Raw genomic sequence first — 18477 nt, forward strand, 5'->3', positions numbered from 1 at the left:
GTCCCACAGGCCATGGAAAGCAGCGCCACCTGACAAGTTTTAGTTTTCTTGAACACAATTTGAGAAGGAAAATTTCAGTAGAAATACTTTCCAATAGATCTATTTTCCACTAATATGAAAATGTTAAGAATACAGGGGGCATTTGCTGTGTGCCTCAGACCCAGCTGCATGGCAGAGCACAGTGGGAGATGCATCCATGTGACACCACTGTGACCATGTGATGCTGGGTTGGGAATGGCACAGAAACAGGTGTTTCTTTAAGGAAGCTGTTTTATTAGATGACGTGTCCCAAGTTGGGCATAATGTTGTAGGTTAAAATAACCTGGGGGAATAAATCCCCAGGTATCCACCAGGGTGGTTACGAGAGCCCGTGCCACCCTTTGTCTGGGCTCCCTCAGCTTTTCAAAACATTACAACGACCAGTATTTTTCACTAGGGCTATGGAGGGGCAGGAGAACCTGTAGCCTCCATCTCAACTCTGACAGGGAACAATGAAATGAAATCTGGTATATCAGCTGAAAAATCAAGCAAGGAGACTAGACAGGCCTTGGAGTTCCCGTGTGTAGCTCAGGTAACAACTAGAGGGAAGACATAGACCTGCCGCATCTCTGATGCATGACAATGGCTCAGGAGACCCTCTGACGCTCGCATCTGTGTCTGGGGAAACAGCTCTGCACATACAATGTCCACAGGCCTTGCCTAAGAAAGGTCAGAAGAGCAAGGCAGGCCCATACCTGAGGCCCATAGGGCCACGCCAACAGGGGGCCATGCTGACTGGCAGCAAGGGCCCAGAGCAAGTTAGTGTATCCCCCATGAGTCCTAGAAAGAGAAACCATCAGACACCTCACTGCAGCCAGAATTTCTCAGGAAGAGAAGCTTGCCAAAGCACAAACACATCCTCCTGCAGGTGCACATGCTTCCCATGGAAGATGGCTCCGTACCAGGTCCAGAATCTTATGCTGGGTCCTGAGTGAGCCAAGCCAGTCAGGCAGCCACTCATAAGGTGGTCTGAAACCTCCTGTGTCCAGAAAGCCAAAAGTAGCAATGGACACCTTAGACGCAGCATCCTGAGTAGCCCACCAAAGGGCGCTGTCCACCTCCTCTGGGCGGCTGGAACACCCCATGACCCCAGTTACTGGATTAACCTAATGGACCCCAAATGTTTGGTCTGGTCTTTTTCAATGCCTCGGACCACTCCAACACCTGGCGTGGCCATCACCACTGCATAGGAGGGTAAAGCGTAGAAATGACCCTCTCACTGTGCCAAGATACAGGAGCAAAAGGTCTGTTTCCAGAAGCCAACTCACACCCCTTGTCCTCTGTCAAGTCTCCTTTGATCACCTGCGCCCAAGTCAGCTGCTGGCTCTGCAAGACACCTGCAACCCCACTGCCTGCCCAGGCCACTGAACTCTTGGGGACAGGTGGCATCTTTTATCACCTCTCCTTTCTATAGTGCACTGGAACTCAACTCTCACCATCTAACCATGTGTTAATCCTACCACCCGAACTAAATTACAGCAAACAGCTCTCTAGTGCTAACCATGAGGGACCTCTCAGAGTGGGGCGCCTGGGATGGGAGGTGCACAGGACACCTTCTGAGACCCTCAGAGTGCAGATCTGGCCACTCTGCTGGCTGGCTTCTACCTGTCTCTCCACTAGCCCCACAGCTTTGCCCATCTCCTGCACTGTGTCTTCACTGCTTAGGAGAGGTTTCCACTTGGATCACTCCCTGTCCCCTAACTCGCCTACATCTGAGTGACCCTCTGCCAAGGCCACCCTCTCTTCTGACTTCCCAGCCAACACCTCCCACAGGCCCAGACTGACCTGCATAACCCCTGGCTGCAGCTGTCTCCTAAACCCTTAACACAGGGAGCTATCACGGGTCCAACCTGTCACTCATGCCCTCTTCCCTTATGTTCACAGCTTCCACGGCAGCTGTGGACCTCACCAGCTTCTATGCAGAATCTGCTGACAATGCTGCCTCTCCTGGGCCCAGCTCTCTACTCTCTGACAGTCTTCCTCAAGCTCCACCTTAGTGAGCCACTGTTCAGAAACCTTTCATGAATCCTAGTTTCAACCCCCTAGCTACTCTCATGTTTTATAACCACCAAACAAACAAGGGGTGGAGAATGAGTGAAAAAGGAGTGAGCCCGAACCTCCAGGTCTCCCAGAGATGGCCACAGAGCCCACGCCCCTGCCCACACTCACAGGCCGCCCAAACACCACGGCTCCAGGGTGCAGGTAGACTTCCACCACATCACTCTCAGGCACCACCTGAACCCGCTGCACCTCGCCCTTGGCCAGCATCTCATTGACAAAGTCGTTCCAGGAAATGTTGCCACCGCTGGTGCTGAGGGCGTTCAGCAGGCTCATGACGACAGCGATGATGAACAGGGTGCGCAGCCGCTCGCGGTACATCTGGTCCTCCCGCTCCTTCCGTCTCCTCTCCTCTGGACCGGCAGGGGCAAAAGGGAGAGTCAATGCAGACATGGGCAACGGGCCCAGGCCGGCGCTCGCATCTCACATCCAGTTTCCTATAAGATCCTGCATTTTTGCCAAGTTTTCAACAGTTACTCAAGACAAAGAGTAATCATGTGCTGCTCAAGGCCACCTCAGAGAGGAGGAAGAGGAGGAAGAGTTCCAGCCTAGATGACAGGGAAGCCCCCAGGACCCCATGTTGCTGCAGCGAGGCAGTCAACCCTCACTGCAGACTGCTGTGACAAAAACTACGCATTCAGTCTCTTGAAATCTGATTAAATACTAAATATCAATAGGGCATCTGTAGCACATGCATTAAGTTATTATAACAATAAAACAAATACCTTTTACCACAACCTACCTCAAGAAATAAAACCTCCCTATGTTCTCACCACTGGGAAATAATAAATATTTAAGGTGATGGATGTGCTAATGACCATGACTTGATCATTATACAACGCATACACGTATCGAAACATCTCACTGTACTCCATAAATATGTACAATTACAGTATGTCAACTTAAAAAAATATCTATCTGTATCTCCCTAATCCCACTGAAGACCCCACATGGCCTTCTCTCTCCCTACCTGACAACCAACACTCCTGAACTTTTTATTTCCCTACCTGACAACCAACACTCCTGAACTTTTTATTTCCCTACCTGACAACCAACACTCCTGAACTTTTTATTTATCAGTATGAGGAATATTTTAAAGTAAGTTATATATGTTATTTACCACAATATTTGAAAGTAATATTAAAAAATATTATACCACCAGAAATGTCAGCCTAAAAAAATATATGTAAGATATACAAGGGAACTTCAAAATTTTCATGGGAAAATAGAATTAAAAGATAACACAGACCTTTCCATAAACTTTTTGAAGTACCTTTGTATTGGGGACCACTTGTTGTAGAATTTTCCTAGAGACCAACTCTTTACCAGAACCATCAGATAAATTTCCCCAAATCACACTGCTCAGTTATGAATACTCTACTTCAGATACAGACAGCATGAAGCTCAGTTCCTATGAGATGGAAAGCAGATGCACAGTCTGTTCTTGAGACACGAGGAAATCCCCCGGGGAGGGGAGCCAGCCAGGCAGCAGCGTGTGATACAGGCAAGACTGCAGCCAGCACAGAAGTCAGAGAAGCAGGCACTCTCGGGGGCATCCCAGCATAGGAGGGAGGTGAAGGAGAAGCTTTTGAGGAGGGCACACAGGGAAGGGGACAGTGAGGACAGCCACTTTGGCCAGAGCACTGATGGGGACAGTCCTGGGTAGGACTCCCAAAAGTGACCCACCCAAGGCCAGGCCATGGTTTTCTTCACAACACCAATTAGTAAGTCCATCCTTTCACTCTGGGGAGGGACAGCAGACAGCGTATTTTATCCTGTGTGCTTCCCATCTACCCCAGTCCTCACGAACACCCTGAGGAGGCCATTATCACCTCCACCCATACAGGAGGCACAGCAGGGAAAGGTGACAGGCCGTGAGGACTTGTGCTATTACCTGTGTGTGGCCAGCATCTGTGGCAAACGTCTGACATGTGGGTAAGGATGCCTTTTGAGAGATGTGCACACAGCCCTTCTCCAGTTCTGCCCAAGATGGGCCCAGACCCTTCTCAGGAAGGAAAGCTTTAGCCATTCACTAGTCCTCCAAGCAATTCATGCCCAAGATACTACTATCTCTTGCTGCATGTGTCTGCCCAGAGCAAGAGCAGAGACTCAGAGACTCAGGCACGATCCAGAGCAAGACACGTGAAAAGTGAGTTTGAGGGTCAGGGCCGAACCCTGAGGTGGGACATGTACTTGGCTTCATCACCCCCAAAACAAGCTGTGCCTGCAGACACTTCTCCAAGGCCCCAACAGGTGCAATAACAGGTGGAGAGAGTGGGTGAACCCACTCCACTTTGCACTGGCCAGTGGCTTCACACTGCAACACAACCAGGCCTGGGTACATCCCATGCACCATCTTCCTCTCCAGTGATCAGTTCAGAGAAATTAAAGAAAAATTTTAATCAGCTTAAAACCACAAACGAAACCTACTAAAAAGGTTTGGCATAGCAATCATTTTGAAAATATGAAGGTACTTTTTTTTTTGGTGGCTGGCTGGTACAGGGATCAGAACCTTTGACCTTGGTGTTATAAGGCTGCACTCTAACCAAATGAGCTAAGGTACATGTTAGATATCACAGGTTAAGCATTTCTTACCTGAAATGCTTAGGTCCAGAAGTGTTTTGAATTTCAGATTTTTCTTCTAATTTTGGAATATTTGCATTATATGTACTTACCGGTTGAGCATCTCTAATCCGAAAATCCAAAATCTGAAATGCTCTCCTTTGAGCGTCACGTCAGCACTCAAAAAGTTTCAGATTTTAGAGCATTTCAGATTTCAGGTTTTCGGATCAGGGATGTTCAACTTGTATTGTTGTCTTGGTATAATAGATCATAAAAGATCTTGTATCTAATAGTTAAAGCTCTATTCACAAAAGGAAACTAAATAAAGGCTACCACTTATCTTAAAAAGCAAACTTACGTTCTCAAGTGAGTAGCTAATTATTAACCATTTATTTCAAATATTTAATTATCAGTCTTGTTTTATAATTTAAAATGTTGACCTTCAACAAACTTGCCAGCCACATGAAAAATACTTTCACACAGCTACACCTCGCTAACCTGGAGTGAGGCTCAGCAGCCAAGAACAATGTCTTTCAGAAGCTTTATGTGGTTACAACACTTAATTCTCAGCACGAGCAGTGATACATCTCAGACGCTGGCATTGAATAGATTCCCAAGCCCCTAGGTGGTGACTGTTTGGACCTGGTGTGGTGCACACATCAGTTAGAAATATTTATAAATTCCTGCCCTTGGCCACAGGACAGCATTATCACTCTTCACTATTCTACCCATAATAGTCTGTCACACCCTGTGTAAAAAAAGTATGTGAACCAACTCTGCATCTCACAAGCATCTGTTCGTAAAATGTGAACCAGGTCTACGATTCTTAAAAGACATAGCTTGGTTTTAAATAAAAAACAAATTTTGGGGCTGGCCATTAGCTCACTTGGTAGAACGCGATGCTAGTAACACTGAGTTCAAGGATTCAGATGCCCATACCGGCCAGCTGCCAAAAAACAAAAACAAAAACCAAACTTTGCACTTTTAGCAAGAATTTCTAATAAAAGTAAAATGACAGCTTGAATTTGGTCTGCAGTAAACATGTCTTCAGCTTTCTTCACAAAAATCCAACCCTTTTCAAATAAAAGGCAGCCAGGCACGCTAACTCACAGGGCCCCCCTCTGTCCCTGAAAAGGCGTGAAGGCCACACACACCCATTCTGTAGTGGACTTGTTACTCATTCACCCAAAGCTTCCAGGATAACTTACTGAGATGCTGGGTTAAAATAATTTAAGTTTTTGGGGCCGGCCCGTGGCTCACTTGGGAGAGTGTGGTGCTGATAACACCGAGGCCACAGGTTCGGATCCATGTATATAGGGATGGCCAGTTAGCTCACATGGGAGATCATGGTGCTGACAACACCAAGTGATGGAGTTTGGATGTGTTGTCCCCTCCAAAACTCATGTGGAAAATTGATCTCCAATGTGGTAGTGTTGGAAACTGATTGAGTCATGGGGGCGAATCCCTCATGAATGGATTAATGCTCTCCCTGGGGGAGGGAGGATAAATGAGTGAATTCTCACTCTATTAGTTCCCACAAGAGCTTGTTGTTTAAAAGACCCTGGCACCTTCTCTCTCTCACTTCCTCTCTCTCTTGCTTCCTCTTGCCATGTGATCTGCTTGTACCTTCCAGCTGCCTGCCACTTTTCCGCCATGCGTAGAAACAGCCTGAGGCCCGTGCCAGATGCAGCTGTCCCAGAATTGTAAGCCAAATAAACCTCTCTTCTTTATAAATCACCCAGTCTCAGGTATTTCCATTATAGCAATACAAAATGGGCTAAAACACCAAGTCAAAGATTGAGATCCCCTTACTGGTCATTTTTTTAAAATAAATAATTTAGGTCTTCAATAAGTCCTCTCCTGGCCCACAAGTCTTCCTCATGAGGCACCAAGGAGGCCGAAAGGACCACAGAGGATGCTACGGCAGCGAGCATGGCAGTGAGCATGGCACTGCAGGGAAAGCTAACATGCCGTCACGGGGGGTCAGGTCAGGCCACACAGTGCCGACGGCCTGCTCACGTCCTCGGGTGGCACCAACCAGTGCAACCCAGTGTGAACACTACTTGGCAGGATGCATCAAGAGCCATAGAAAGCATGGAGTTTCTTTAACTCAGATTCTACTTCTAAAACTTCAGCCTAAGGAAACCAACCGTTAAAAGCCCCACATGTATCCGTAGTGTTGGCCAGGTATGAAACTGTGGAAGCCAGTCCTAGGAGGACAAAAGGAAACAAAGACACAGACCAGACACTTACAGGACTGGCCAAGAAGATAAAATACTAGAGGCACAGGAGATACAACAAAATCTGACCCCGAGACTGCAGACCACTCTTTTTGTTTTTTATTTTTGGAGGCTGGCTGGTATGGGGATCCAAACCCTCGACCTTGGTATTACAATGCCATGCTCCAACCAACCAAGCCAACTGGCTAGCCCTATGACCCTGAGACTGTAAATAGAAAATGACATTTAAACACCCCAGATATGAAAGGCACTTCCTCTACCTGGAAGACAGACCCTCCACCCCCTTCCCATGAAGTCCTTAACTTCTTTCCAGATGCAGCCCAACGATCAGCTCTTCCAGGACACCCTTCTGCTGAGTTGCCTCAACCCGCCTCTGTCCTTCACTCCACCTGCTGTCTGCATTTGTCTTTATGAACACGACATTCCAGGTGTCTATTCTTCCTGCATACTTCTCACACATTTGCTTAGGCTACTTAAATAAACTGCAAGCTCCTAGAGAGCTGAGGGTTACAACTTAAGTTTCTCCTGCCTGAATCCCCATATGCTAATGTCCCCAGAGGGGCCCAGGAAATGCATCCTCCTGAGCATCAAGCTGTACATCCACTGGACAGAGGCCTGCAGGACCACTGACAAGTTTTGTCACCAAAATATCTCTTCAGAAGAAAAATATGCCCATTGTTGAGGAGGTCACCTGAATCAGTCACCTCATGACAAATTACTGATGGTACTGAATTTCCAGGAAACAGCTACAGAAACCAACCCAGGTTTTCAGGCTCATAAATCCTTCTGACACTGGAGACATTAACCCTGGAGTGAGCCCTGTGATGGAACTTGCAAGAACTACAGGGCCACTTCACGGAGCACTCATCCTTCACAGGGACAGTGGAGACGCCCTCCACAAGAGGCTGCTGAAGCCTCAGCAGCTGCTCTTTCTGAGCTAATTTCTTTTTTAAGGTCGGGGAGGCTGGCCAGGATGGGGATCCAAACCCGTGACCTTGGTGTGCTCCAACCAACTGAACTAACCAGCCAGCCCTACAGCAGCTGCTCTTTCTGGTTGAAATCCCGGTGCTAAGAGAACTGTGGCTTCATACACAGCTGTAAGAAACAACACTGATACCCCTCGTCCACTCTGCCAGGTAATTCCAAAAGTAACATCTTGCAAAACTATGAGCAATGTCACACCAGGACATCAACATGTATTATTCAGTCCACCAACCTTCCTCACACAGCCCATGTGACATGCACACGCTGGTGTCACAGGTGTACATCCAGTATCCACCACCACAGCTGAGATGCATAGCATTCTGTCACTGAGGGTCCCTCAGGTTACCCCTCCATCCTTAACCCCTGGCAACCACTAATCTTTTCTCCATCTCTGTAATTTTTTTTTTTTTTTTTTTTGTCTTTTTCGTGACCGGCACTCAGCCAGTGAGTGCACTGGCCATTCCTATACAGGATCCGAACCCGCGGCGGGAGCGTTGCCGCGCTCCCAGCGCTGCACTCTCCCGAGTGCGCCACGGGCTCGGCCCTCCATCTCTGTAATTTTGTCTTTGGAGAATGTTCTATACAAAAATGAGAAACCATACAGAATGCAATCTTTTGGTATTGGCTCTTTTCACTCAGTGTAAGGCCCTTGAGATTCACTGGAGTTATTCTGTGTATCAAAAGTTCACTCCTTTTTACCAGTGAGTGTTTTCTTTTGGTTTTTGGTGGCCTGACCTCAGTATGACCAGCACCACCCTTTAATCAAATCAACCCAAAATGGAATAAACACAAGACAATCACTTGAAGGCAGGAGAAGAGCCCACCCAGGCACCCGCTGCCTCACTGAACACGAACAGGTGCAGGACAAGGCGTGCGAGCCAAGGAGCCAGTGACAGACCATGTCACCTGTGTGCCACAGGGCTTGCCAGAAAAGCTGTGCCTAGAATCTAACTTCAGAAGCACGTACTTGAGCACCTACCTGCCAGGACTACAACGAGTAACTATAATGCAACACACAAGGCAGAATGCAGAACTGCTGGAGCCCACCAATCTTCCTCTGCTGAAATCCCTTCTTTCCCCCTTCTTTTTTTTACCTAGAAAGGCCTTTCCCATTTCAGAGAAATATTCCCCCCATAAGTTCTTTGAATTATTTTACAGTTCTGCATTTTAAATTTAATGACAATCTATTTAGAATTTATTTTGGTATATGGAAGATGAAAATCTAATTTAATCTTTTTTCAAATAACTAAGCAAAAGTTCCAAACCACATAATCCATCCTTTCAGTCACCATATAAAATGCCACCTCTATTATGTACTAATTCTTAAACTAGAGTCTGTGTCTGGGTTTTCTATTTTGTTCCGTTAATCTACCTACTTATTACTGAACCAGTACATTAATTTGTGGGGAGAAAATAATTTTAATATCTGCCAATATGAGCCTCTCCCATATTTCTGATCTTCAAAATTCTGCACACTTTCTAATGAACAAGCTCTCATCCTGTTCCTCCACCCCTCAAAGGACTTCCTGACTAAAGACTTCTGAAATGGACAAAACGCTGGAAAGGATATGCCATGTTTTGGAACATGAAGATATACCTGTTTAAAAACATGACTTTAAGTGAAAATTACGATCTCAGTGATAAATTACAGCTTATAAGTGTGAAAATAAAGCACTAATTGTCAAATGCTGAATTTAAGTTTTACTTTAATAGTTATTAGCAGACACAACAGAGCCTGACCAAGAACTGAGGACTCTTAACCAGAATCTCCCTAAACATTAAAAAAATCAACCTTTAAAACTGGTTATGATACTACCCAAAGTGATATACAAATTCAATGCAATCCCCATCAAAATTCCAATGACATTTTTCTCAGAAATGGAAAGAACTATCCAGACATTTATATGGAATAATAAAAGACCACGCATAGCCAAAGCAACGCTGGGCAGAAAAAATAAAGCTGGAGGCATAACACTACCTGACTTTAAACTATACTACAAAGCTATAATAACCAAAACAGTATGGTACTGGCAGAAAAACAGACACACTGATCAATGGAATAGAATAGAGAATCCAGAAATCAACCCACACACTTACAGCCATCTGATCTTTGACAAAGGCACCAAGCCTATACACTGGGGAAGAGACTGCCTCTTCAGCAAATGGTGCTGGGATAACTGGATATCCATATGCAGGAGAATGAAAATAGACCCATATCTCTCACCATACACTAAAACCAACTCAAAATGGATTAAGGATTTAAATATACACCCTGAAACAATAAAACTTCTTAAAGAAAACATAGGAGAAACACTTCAGGAAATAGGACTGGACACAGACTTCATGAATACGACCCCAAAAGCATGGGCAACCAAAGGAAAAATAAACAAATGGGATTATATCAAACTAAAGAGCTTCTGCACAGCAAAAGAAACAATTAACAGAGTTAAAAGACAACCAACAGAGTGGGAGAAAATATTTGCAAAGTATACATCTGACAAAGGATTAATATCCAGAATATACAAGGAACTCAAACAACTTTACAAGAACAAAACAAGCAACCCAATTAAAAAGTGGGCAAAAGAGCTAAGTAGGCATTTCTCTAAGGAAGATATACAAATGGCCAACAGACATATGAAAAAATGCTCAACATCACTCAGCATCTGGGAAACGCAAATCAAAACGACACTGAGATACCATCTCACCCCAGTTAGGATGGCTAAAATCCAAAAGACTCTCAACGATAAATGCTGGCGAGGTCGCGGAGAAAAAGGAACTCTCATACATTGTTGGTGGGACTGCAAAATGGTACAGCCTCTATGGAAAATGGTATGGAGGTTCCTCAAACAACTGCAGTTAGATCTACCATACGACCCAGCTATCCCACTGTTGGGAATATACCCAGAGGAATGGAAATCATCAAGTTGAAGGTATACCTGTTCCCCAATATTCATCGCAGCACTCTTTACAATAGCCAAGAGTTGGAACCAGCCCAAATGTCCATCATCGGATGAGTGGATATGGAAAATGTGGTATATCTACACAATGGAATACTACTCAGCTATAAAAACGAATGAAATACTGCCATTTGCAACAACATGGATGGACCTTGAGAGAATTATATTAAGTGAAACAAGTCAGGCACAGAAAGAGAAATACCACATGTTCTCACTTATTGATGGGAGGTAAAAATAAATAAATTCACACACACACACACACACACACACACACACACACAAAAACGGGGGGGGGGGAAGAAGACATAACAACTACAATTCCTTGATGTTGATACGACAAGCAAACAGAAAGGACATTGTTGGGAGGGAGGTTTCGGTAATGGGCCACAATAATCAACCACGTTGTATATCGACAAAATAAAATTTAAAAAGGGCCGAGCCTGTGGCGCACTCGGGAGAGTGCGGCGCTGGGAGCACGGCGACGCTCCCACCGTGGGTTCGGATCCTATATAGGAATGGCCGGTGCACTCACTGGCTGAGTGCCTGTCACGAAAAAGACAAAAAAATTAAATAAATAAATAAATAAATAAATAAATAAATAAATTTTAAAAAAATAAATAAAATTTTTAAAAATTTTTTAAAAATTAAATATAAATAAATAAATAAATAAAAAATAAATAGAAGTCTAGCTGAAAACTGGAATTTCCAAACCCACACCCTCGAGAAGGTGGAGAAAGTATAATATGCAAAGCAAATTTATATGAAAATGTGTATTAAGTACTAAAAGAAACGTGGTCAAAGGACACACAATGAAAGGCTTAAGAATACACAGCAAAAGTTCTGAAACCAGTTCAAAACAACGATGCAGTAAGATGCAGAAGCCTGGTGAAAGAATTCTGGGGACTATTCTAGTTAAGAAATAAGCAACTGTCTGTATGGACACTCACTGCAGAAGCTAAACAAAGCCAAGGCTGAGCCTGAAACCAGAGAGATTCAAACCGAGTCCAACCGATGGCCACAGCACTGCTTCCCAGGAGCTAAGACCTGTCTCTGAAGAGATTTAAAAGGGAGAGTCACAACTCCTCTGAACCTCAGAGTGAAAGCACTGCTGGTAAAAACTGGAAAATTGGGCCGAGCCCGTGGCGCACTCGGTAGAGTGCTGCGCTGGGAGCGCAGCGACACTCCCGCCGCGGGTTCGGATCCTATATAGGAATGACCGGTGCACTCACTGGCTGAGTGCCGGTCACGAAAAAATGACAAAAAAAAAAAAAAAAAAAACTGGAAAATCAAGCAACCAGGACATCACTCCCAAAACAGTGGACTCTGGCTGAAGCTCTGTGTTCATGACAGAGAAATAATTCAATTAATCAACCGCCGAACCCTGATTCCCACATCCTGAAAACTTTTCTGAAATGTCACATGGGAGAAAAAAGTCCTCTTAACAATTACCAAAAAACTGATCAGGAAGCTGTTTCTTCCTCTCTCGGCTTCCAAGTCCATTGTGCCCTTCTAGAAAAATGAGGGCTGGGGAGCAGGGAGCCTGTCTGCCAATGGTGATTTCTGGTGAGAGATGAGTCCTCGAGGGTCCAATAAACAAGCATTTCTGAGGCCGGCTTTAACCCTTATGCCCCTCAGCTCACAGGAGCTACAATTCTGAGCAGCGCTGGCTTCTGGGGTAAACGGCCCCCTCTGTGCTCTCACCTTGGTCCCCTCTCCACACACACAAGCAGCCACCGACGAGAGACCACATCTACATGTCTGTCCCTCATGAGATCCTGCACAGAGCAGGCTTTCAATGGCTCTGATTAATCCTCAGTTTCCTCGTGTGTAAGAAGGGAATAACAAAAGAGCTAAATTACAGACTTCATCTCATTTAATTCTGTTCTCAAATCACTTAGTACAGTACCAGGCACAGTTTAATCACTCATAAGGATTAGTAATTTCCATTACCAGTATTAGCTCCAAGCAGCTAAAAGCAGAAAAACAGCTTTTATCTTAGAGATCTCAGAAACTGGGGCAATTCAGTTCAAACTTACCTTTTTATTTCCCCACCCTTCACACTATCAAGTCAGTCTTAATTCCGGACCAGAGGTGAGATTTAAGATTGGCAGGACATTCTTAGATCTCACAAGTGAGGTCGTTGTGCACTGGAGTAAGGGCGGGGACTAACTGGCACATAGTAGTCGCTCTCACAGTGGACAGTAACCTGACCCCATCACTGTACCATCCTCTGCTTCTCATCACTCTCCTCTGGGGGGCTGCTTCCCAAGCCCAGGGCAGTGGCAACATTAACCAGGTGTGTATTGGGGTGGTTCAGCCAAGGAGTTTTGGTCCCTTCCTCCTACCCCCAGAACTCTGAGTCCAGGGCAGATCTTAGAGCCATCCCTCTATGCAGAGGCAAACAAAGTCTGCCTATCTGCAGGCATTCCTGAACACAACATGGGGCAAAGGTGCCCACAGAAGCATATCTAAAAGAACAGACACAAAGGATCCAGCAATCTTCCAGAGACAGAAGTGGGGCACATGTGCACAGGGGTAGCCAAGCATGGTTGCTTAGCTTTCCACACTTTTAAGAGTGGTTTCACCTTGCTCAAATGAGAACACATATGTGAAAACAGCACAGGGAGTTCATTCAGGAGCATCAGGAGGCAGTACCTTCCTCATCCTCAGGGGTCCTCCCCTTGGATTTATCACTGTCCTTATTCTTCTGCTTCATCCTGGAGGTGTTAAAATAGTAAGTACCACCTACAAGGGAAAGGGAAGGATATACCATCAAGGCTTGCAACGACAGGGGAGACACACAAGAGAACAATATATACTCAAGTAACCAAAGCGAAACAGAAACCATCTGAAAAGCGACGTCCATAAGATTTACAAATTTGAGATAATAAAGCATTTCTATCATTCTTAGTATAACATTTACTAGGTTTAGAATGAGAAACTATTTTAACCTATAAAGTTAAATATATTATTTAAATTACCTAATGGAGGTAATAAGAATTAGTTATGATCATGAATTTGAGAAAATTTGAGTTTGTTGGAGAACAATTCTTTCAATATATAAAGTTACTTTAATTGAATTTAAACTAATGAACAACGGGCCGAGCCCGTGGCGCACTCGGGAGAGTGTGGCGCTGGGAGCGTGGCACCGCTCCCTCCGCGGGTTCGGATCCTACATAGGAATGGCCGGTGCACTCACTGGCTGAGTGCCGGTCACGAAAAACGACAAAAAAAAAAAAAAAAAAAAAATGAGGGAAGTGTCTCACAACCATGACCTGAACTGTTTTGTTCTTTTTTTTCTTTTTTTGTGCAGCTGACCAGTGGGGGGATTCAAACCCTTGTCCTTGGTGTTAGAACACCACGCTCTAACCAAATGAGCCAACAGCCAGCCCCTGAACTATAACTTTCTTTACAAAGAAATTAATAGAATCACAGAGGAAATGACCTCGATTGCCACTTGAACATAACATCAGGTGTTTTGGAGGGCTGAAGCATGTGCTTCCTGTCCTAGAGCCACTGGGCACATGGGTAGATTTATTTATTTATTTATTTTTTTTTTTTTTGTCGTTTTTTCGTGACCGGCACTCAGCCAGTGAGTGCACCGGTCATTCCTATATAGGATCCGAACCCGCGGCGGGAGCGTCGCCGCGCTCCCAGCGCAGCACTCTACCGAGTGCGCCACGGGCTCGGCCCACATGGGTAGATTTAAATAAGGCAGATGTGTAGGTTGCTGACTCTGCCAATCTGCAGGCACAGCGTTCTCCCTGACCACATGTGAGCACCAGGCTGCTTGATGTAAATTAAGAGTTGAAATATTTTACTTTTTCCCTGTTCCAATCGGATAAATGGGGGAGTGAAATTACAGGTGTCAGTCCTTAAGGTCCTTCCACCTAAGGTCAAGAGAAACCACAGAATGTCAGTGTTTCATTAAACAGTACAACTCTACTTAAGAGCAAATTATTTTTAGGGTATTTTTAGCTACCTTCTGGAAATAAAATATTGGAGCCATTATGCAGATCCTGATTAAACGTTCTTTGAGCCAGCTAGATAACATGAAAACTCTTTTTCAAGCAGCCCACTCATTGCTATACACCAGACTTAAAAAAAAAAAAAAAAAAGACAACTCAAAACAATATAAGTAAAAATGACCTATTCAAACCTTAGACAAACTCCCTTTTCAAAACTTCATTTCAGATTATCCAAGAACTGTGGATCTCACAAGGCTCACAATAAACGGAAGACAAAGGTCCTTCTGGTGATTTTTCTTAATACTGTTTTTCTATCTATGTCCAACTAGCAATATCATCCTAACACATAAATGCCACAGGCTCTGCTTGTAAGGTAAAGAAAACAACCTCCGCCTTGTTGCTTCTGTGTTTTGGTAAATTCATACCTAAAAGTTGCCAGAGTCTGAGTGGATTCTGAACTAGGTGTTGTGTCAATAACAATCTGCTGATCCTTTCAAAGGCAGGAGACAGCGGACGCAACTGGAAGCTCTGAAAAATAAAAACATTACTGAGGATCACACTAACACCACGGCACATCAAAGCAACTCAGATTAAAAGTCTTTTCTAAGAATCAAATTTGTATTTATTTGTAATGTTCCATTGCCCTGAAATGTCAACTGCCTACTTCGGCCCTTATATTCACAGAGTAAGCAGAGTCAGACTAAAGAAATTATTTTCCTTTTCAATAGCAAAAACCAAAAACTGTAAGAAATGCACAGCTGCCTCAGATTCAGGACGGGTCGTCATTAGCCTGGAACACAGGGTCATAATTTAAATTGCCCTCACAAGTTATGGGAGGACGGACTCAGGGTCGTTCTGCTTTCGGAACGAGACGCCTCCCTTAGCACGACTGGACCCGGCCTTCCCGTTCACAGGGTCCTCAGCGTCTGCACCGGCGACGTCAGCAGGCTCGACGCCACTCAGTCAGGATCCCCCAGCAGTCGGAAGGCGCTGGAGGCCGCCCGACGGGATCGCTCGGTGCGAGCCTGCGTGATATGCACTCCGCCGGAAGGCGGCGAGACTCCCCCTGGGTTTGACTTTAAAAGGCCGGGAAGACAGGCACATAACACCCACGCGAGCGGCCGAGGCCAGCGCCGTCCGCCCCGCCCAACCGCGCCGGGCGAATCGGCCCACCCCTGAGGCCGGGTCCGCGCAGGGGGATTACCTGCGGGGCTCGGCCTCCGGCCCCGACGACACCCACCGGAGGCCTGTGGGCCAAGTACGGCCGCCCCGTCCCGGCCCCGGCGGAGAGGGTAGGGTTCCAGCCCGAGCCTGGGCCCCACAGCCGCCCCAAGCCCGGGCCCCGGCGGAGCTCGCGCAGCAGCACTAACGCAACCGCCATGTTCGCCCGGAAGCGCCGCCCGCGCGATTGGTGTCGGAGAGGCCTCCTCGCGGCGCCTGCGCGGTCCGGGGAACGGGGCGGGGGCGGGGTCTCCTCGGGGCGCCTGCGAGGTCGGGGAAGAGGGAGCTTCCTCGGGGCGCCTGCGCGGTCGAGGTCGAAGGGGCCTCCTCGGGGCGCCTGCGAGGTCCAGGGAAGGGGTGGGGCCTCCTCGGGGCGCCTGCGCGGCCGGGGGCGGGGCGGGAGCTTCCTTGGGGCGCCTGCGCGGCCGGGGCTTCCACGGCTCCGGCTCCGCCTCCGCCTGTCCCGGCCTGCTGCCGGGTTCGCTGACCGCTGGCCCTCTAACCCGACTGCGGTTCTCGAGCTGTTTCTTGAGACCCTCCGACGTGCAAAGCACCGCGAGCCTGGCCACGCAGCCCCCGCCGTCAGGAGTTTACTCCTTGTGGAACCGTCGCGTTGGACGAGTGCGGGTCTCGGGCCTGGGCGACTCGCACCCTGCGCGCCCTCGGGGGGTCCCCTGAGCGCCCTTTTGGATGCCTTCATCTTAGTTCCAGTTCCAGCTGGGCTCCCCAGAACGCGGCAGAGGAATAAAGGAATCGGTTGTGGCTGCGTGGTTTTCACGTTGCCTCACCCTGGAGGGACCTTCTTTGTTACCCTCCAGTGTGTTGATTTGGGGCCATTTCGAGTCCAGGCAGCACTTCCAGTAGGAGCAGAGAGGCCGAGAAGGTCTCCCGCTACCGTAAGGGACAGTCCACGGCCGGCGGTGCGGCGGTGCGTGTGAGACAGGTCACATGAGGGCGGCGTGCGGACGCAGTTCACCTGTTCTTCCTGTGAGCAGAGGAGCTCCACCCAGAGCTGGGTTCTCAGTCGCAGAAGGGAAGTAAGCAACCCTTCCAGAGCCAGAAGTCAGCTCATCAGGTTTCACGTTACACATTTACTGGCCTAGAGAGGGCTGGCCAACATACGCTCAAGTACGTTAGGGGCCAGTGTACACAGGAAGGTGACAGTCGTTTTCCTTCATCTTGGGGAATCCGAGAACAACAGCAAAAAAAACAGTTCCAAGTGCAGCAGGAGGGGCAGATGAAGAGGAAGCACTTTGAGAGGAAGGTAACTGAGCATTCGTGGCTCAGGCAGGAGTGTGAGATGCCGATTCTACATGCAGATCTTTAATTTTGTGCAGATACCCATCTCCTCAAACTAGATTATTTTCTCTGGAGGCAGCTGACTCATTTCAGGAAGTTATTTGCAGCCCTGGTCATCGACCGTGGCACCCAGCCTGGTCACAGCCAGGGAGGTGCACACATCCATGTACTGCTGGTGGGGAAGGAGGAGGAGGCACTTTATCACAGACGAGGAGGAAAAGATCTGTTGTTTTATCCACGTCTGCTGCACTCCTCCCAGGCCCAGGCAGGGTCGCCCCAGGTATTCCACAGCACCAGCCACCCATCCAGCAGAGTGAGAGCCACCACTGGCTTTGTACAAGCTCCCTAACCTTTCCACCTTTCTCCTTAGTCGACCTTAGGTCTAGGCTTGATCACTTGGCTTTGTGACTGCTGATTGTTCAGAGCTGGAAAGCTAGTTGAGTAGAAGAGCAAAAACTGAACAGATACATTATAGAAGCAGGACTAGAGTGGCAATACCTGTGTTTGCTTCTGTGCTTTTCTGTACTCCCCTAGCTAACAACAATGAATCATTGTAACAATAACCAGCATTACTAAGTGCTCACTAGTGCCTTCCTCCATGTCAACCCATTTAATAGTCAGAATTCTGTGAAAGACTTCTAATGTTTCTACTTTACAGATAAGGAAACTGAGATTTAGACAAACTAAAAGTAATCTGCCGAAGATTACAGCTAAGAGGTGGTGGCACAGAGTTTCAAAGCTGGTCTGACTGGTTCGGGCCTACACCCCCCCACTGCTGTGCCTTACAGACTATGAAAGTCACATGCGTGACTTGTGCCTCCTCCCTCTCCCTCAGTCTCCAAAACCTGAAAGACTTGGAGAAGTTTCTTAAGTGTCCTGATACTGTCCCTCAGCTCCCCGGTGGCTGGGGTGCTGTGGCAGAGACTGGGCGGGTGTTCTGTTGGTCGGTGGAGAGAGCGGCCCCTAGCCCGGGCTATCCTGACTGTCACAGCTGACCTACCCTTCCTCTGTCCCTGTGCTCTCACAACCTTCTTGCATACTCCGCCCATCCCTCCCGTCTCCTCCTCCACTGTTTTCCTTTCCTTGGTTCGAAGACACCGGGTGGACTCGGTCGCAGCCGGTCACTGCCCCACCCACTTCTGCTCCCAG

At 47.1% G+C, this 18477-nt stretch overlaps 1 protein-coding gene across 3 annotated transcripts in view; it reads right to left on the reverse strand.

The window, feature by feature from the left end:
- Nucleotides 1-16372, reverse strand: part of SPG7 (SPG7 matrix AAA peptidase subunit, paraplegin) — a 42799-nt gene extending 26427 nt beyond the window's left edge. Inside the window, exons 1-4 of one of the 3 annotated variants that reach the window (XM_063110550.1) lie at nucleotides 16013-16372; nucleotides 15234-15336; nucleotides 13496-13585; nucleotides 2209-2450 (exon numbers count right to left, since the gene is read on the reverse strand). In XM_063110550.1, the coding sequence (XP_062966620.1) occupies nucleotides 2209-2450; nucleotides 13496-13585; nucleotides 15234-15336; nucleotides 16013-16189 (612 nt within the window). In that variant the 5' untranslated portion in view covers nucleotides 16190-16372. The remainder of the gene's footprint in view (nucleotides 1-2208; nucleotides 2451-13495; nucleotides 13586-15233; nucleotides 15337-16012) is intronic. The other 2 variants (XM_063110551.1, XM_063110549.1) reach the window with 2 other exon arrangements.
- Between the last annotated feature and the right edge of the window lie 2105 nt (nucleotides 16373-18477).

The sequence above is a fragment of the Cynocephalus volans genome, chromosome 10 (genome assembly GCF_027409185.1).
Source record: "Cynocephalus volans isolate mCynVol1 chromosome 10, mCynVol1.pri, whole genome shotgun sequence".
NCBI classification, from domain to species: Eukaryota; Metazoa; Chordata; class Mammalia; order Dermoptera; family Cynocephalidae; genus Cynocephalus; species Cynocephalus volans.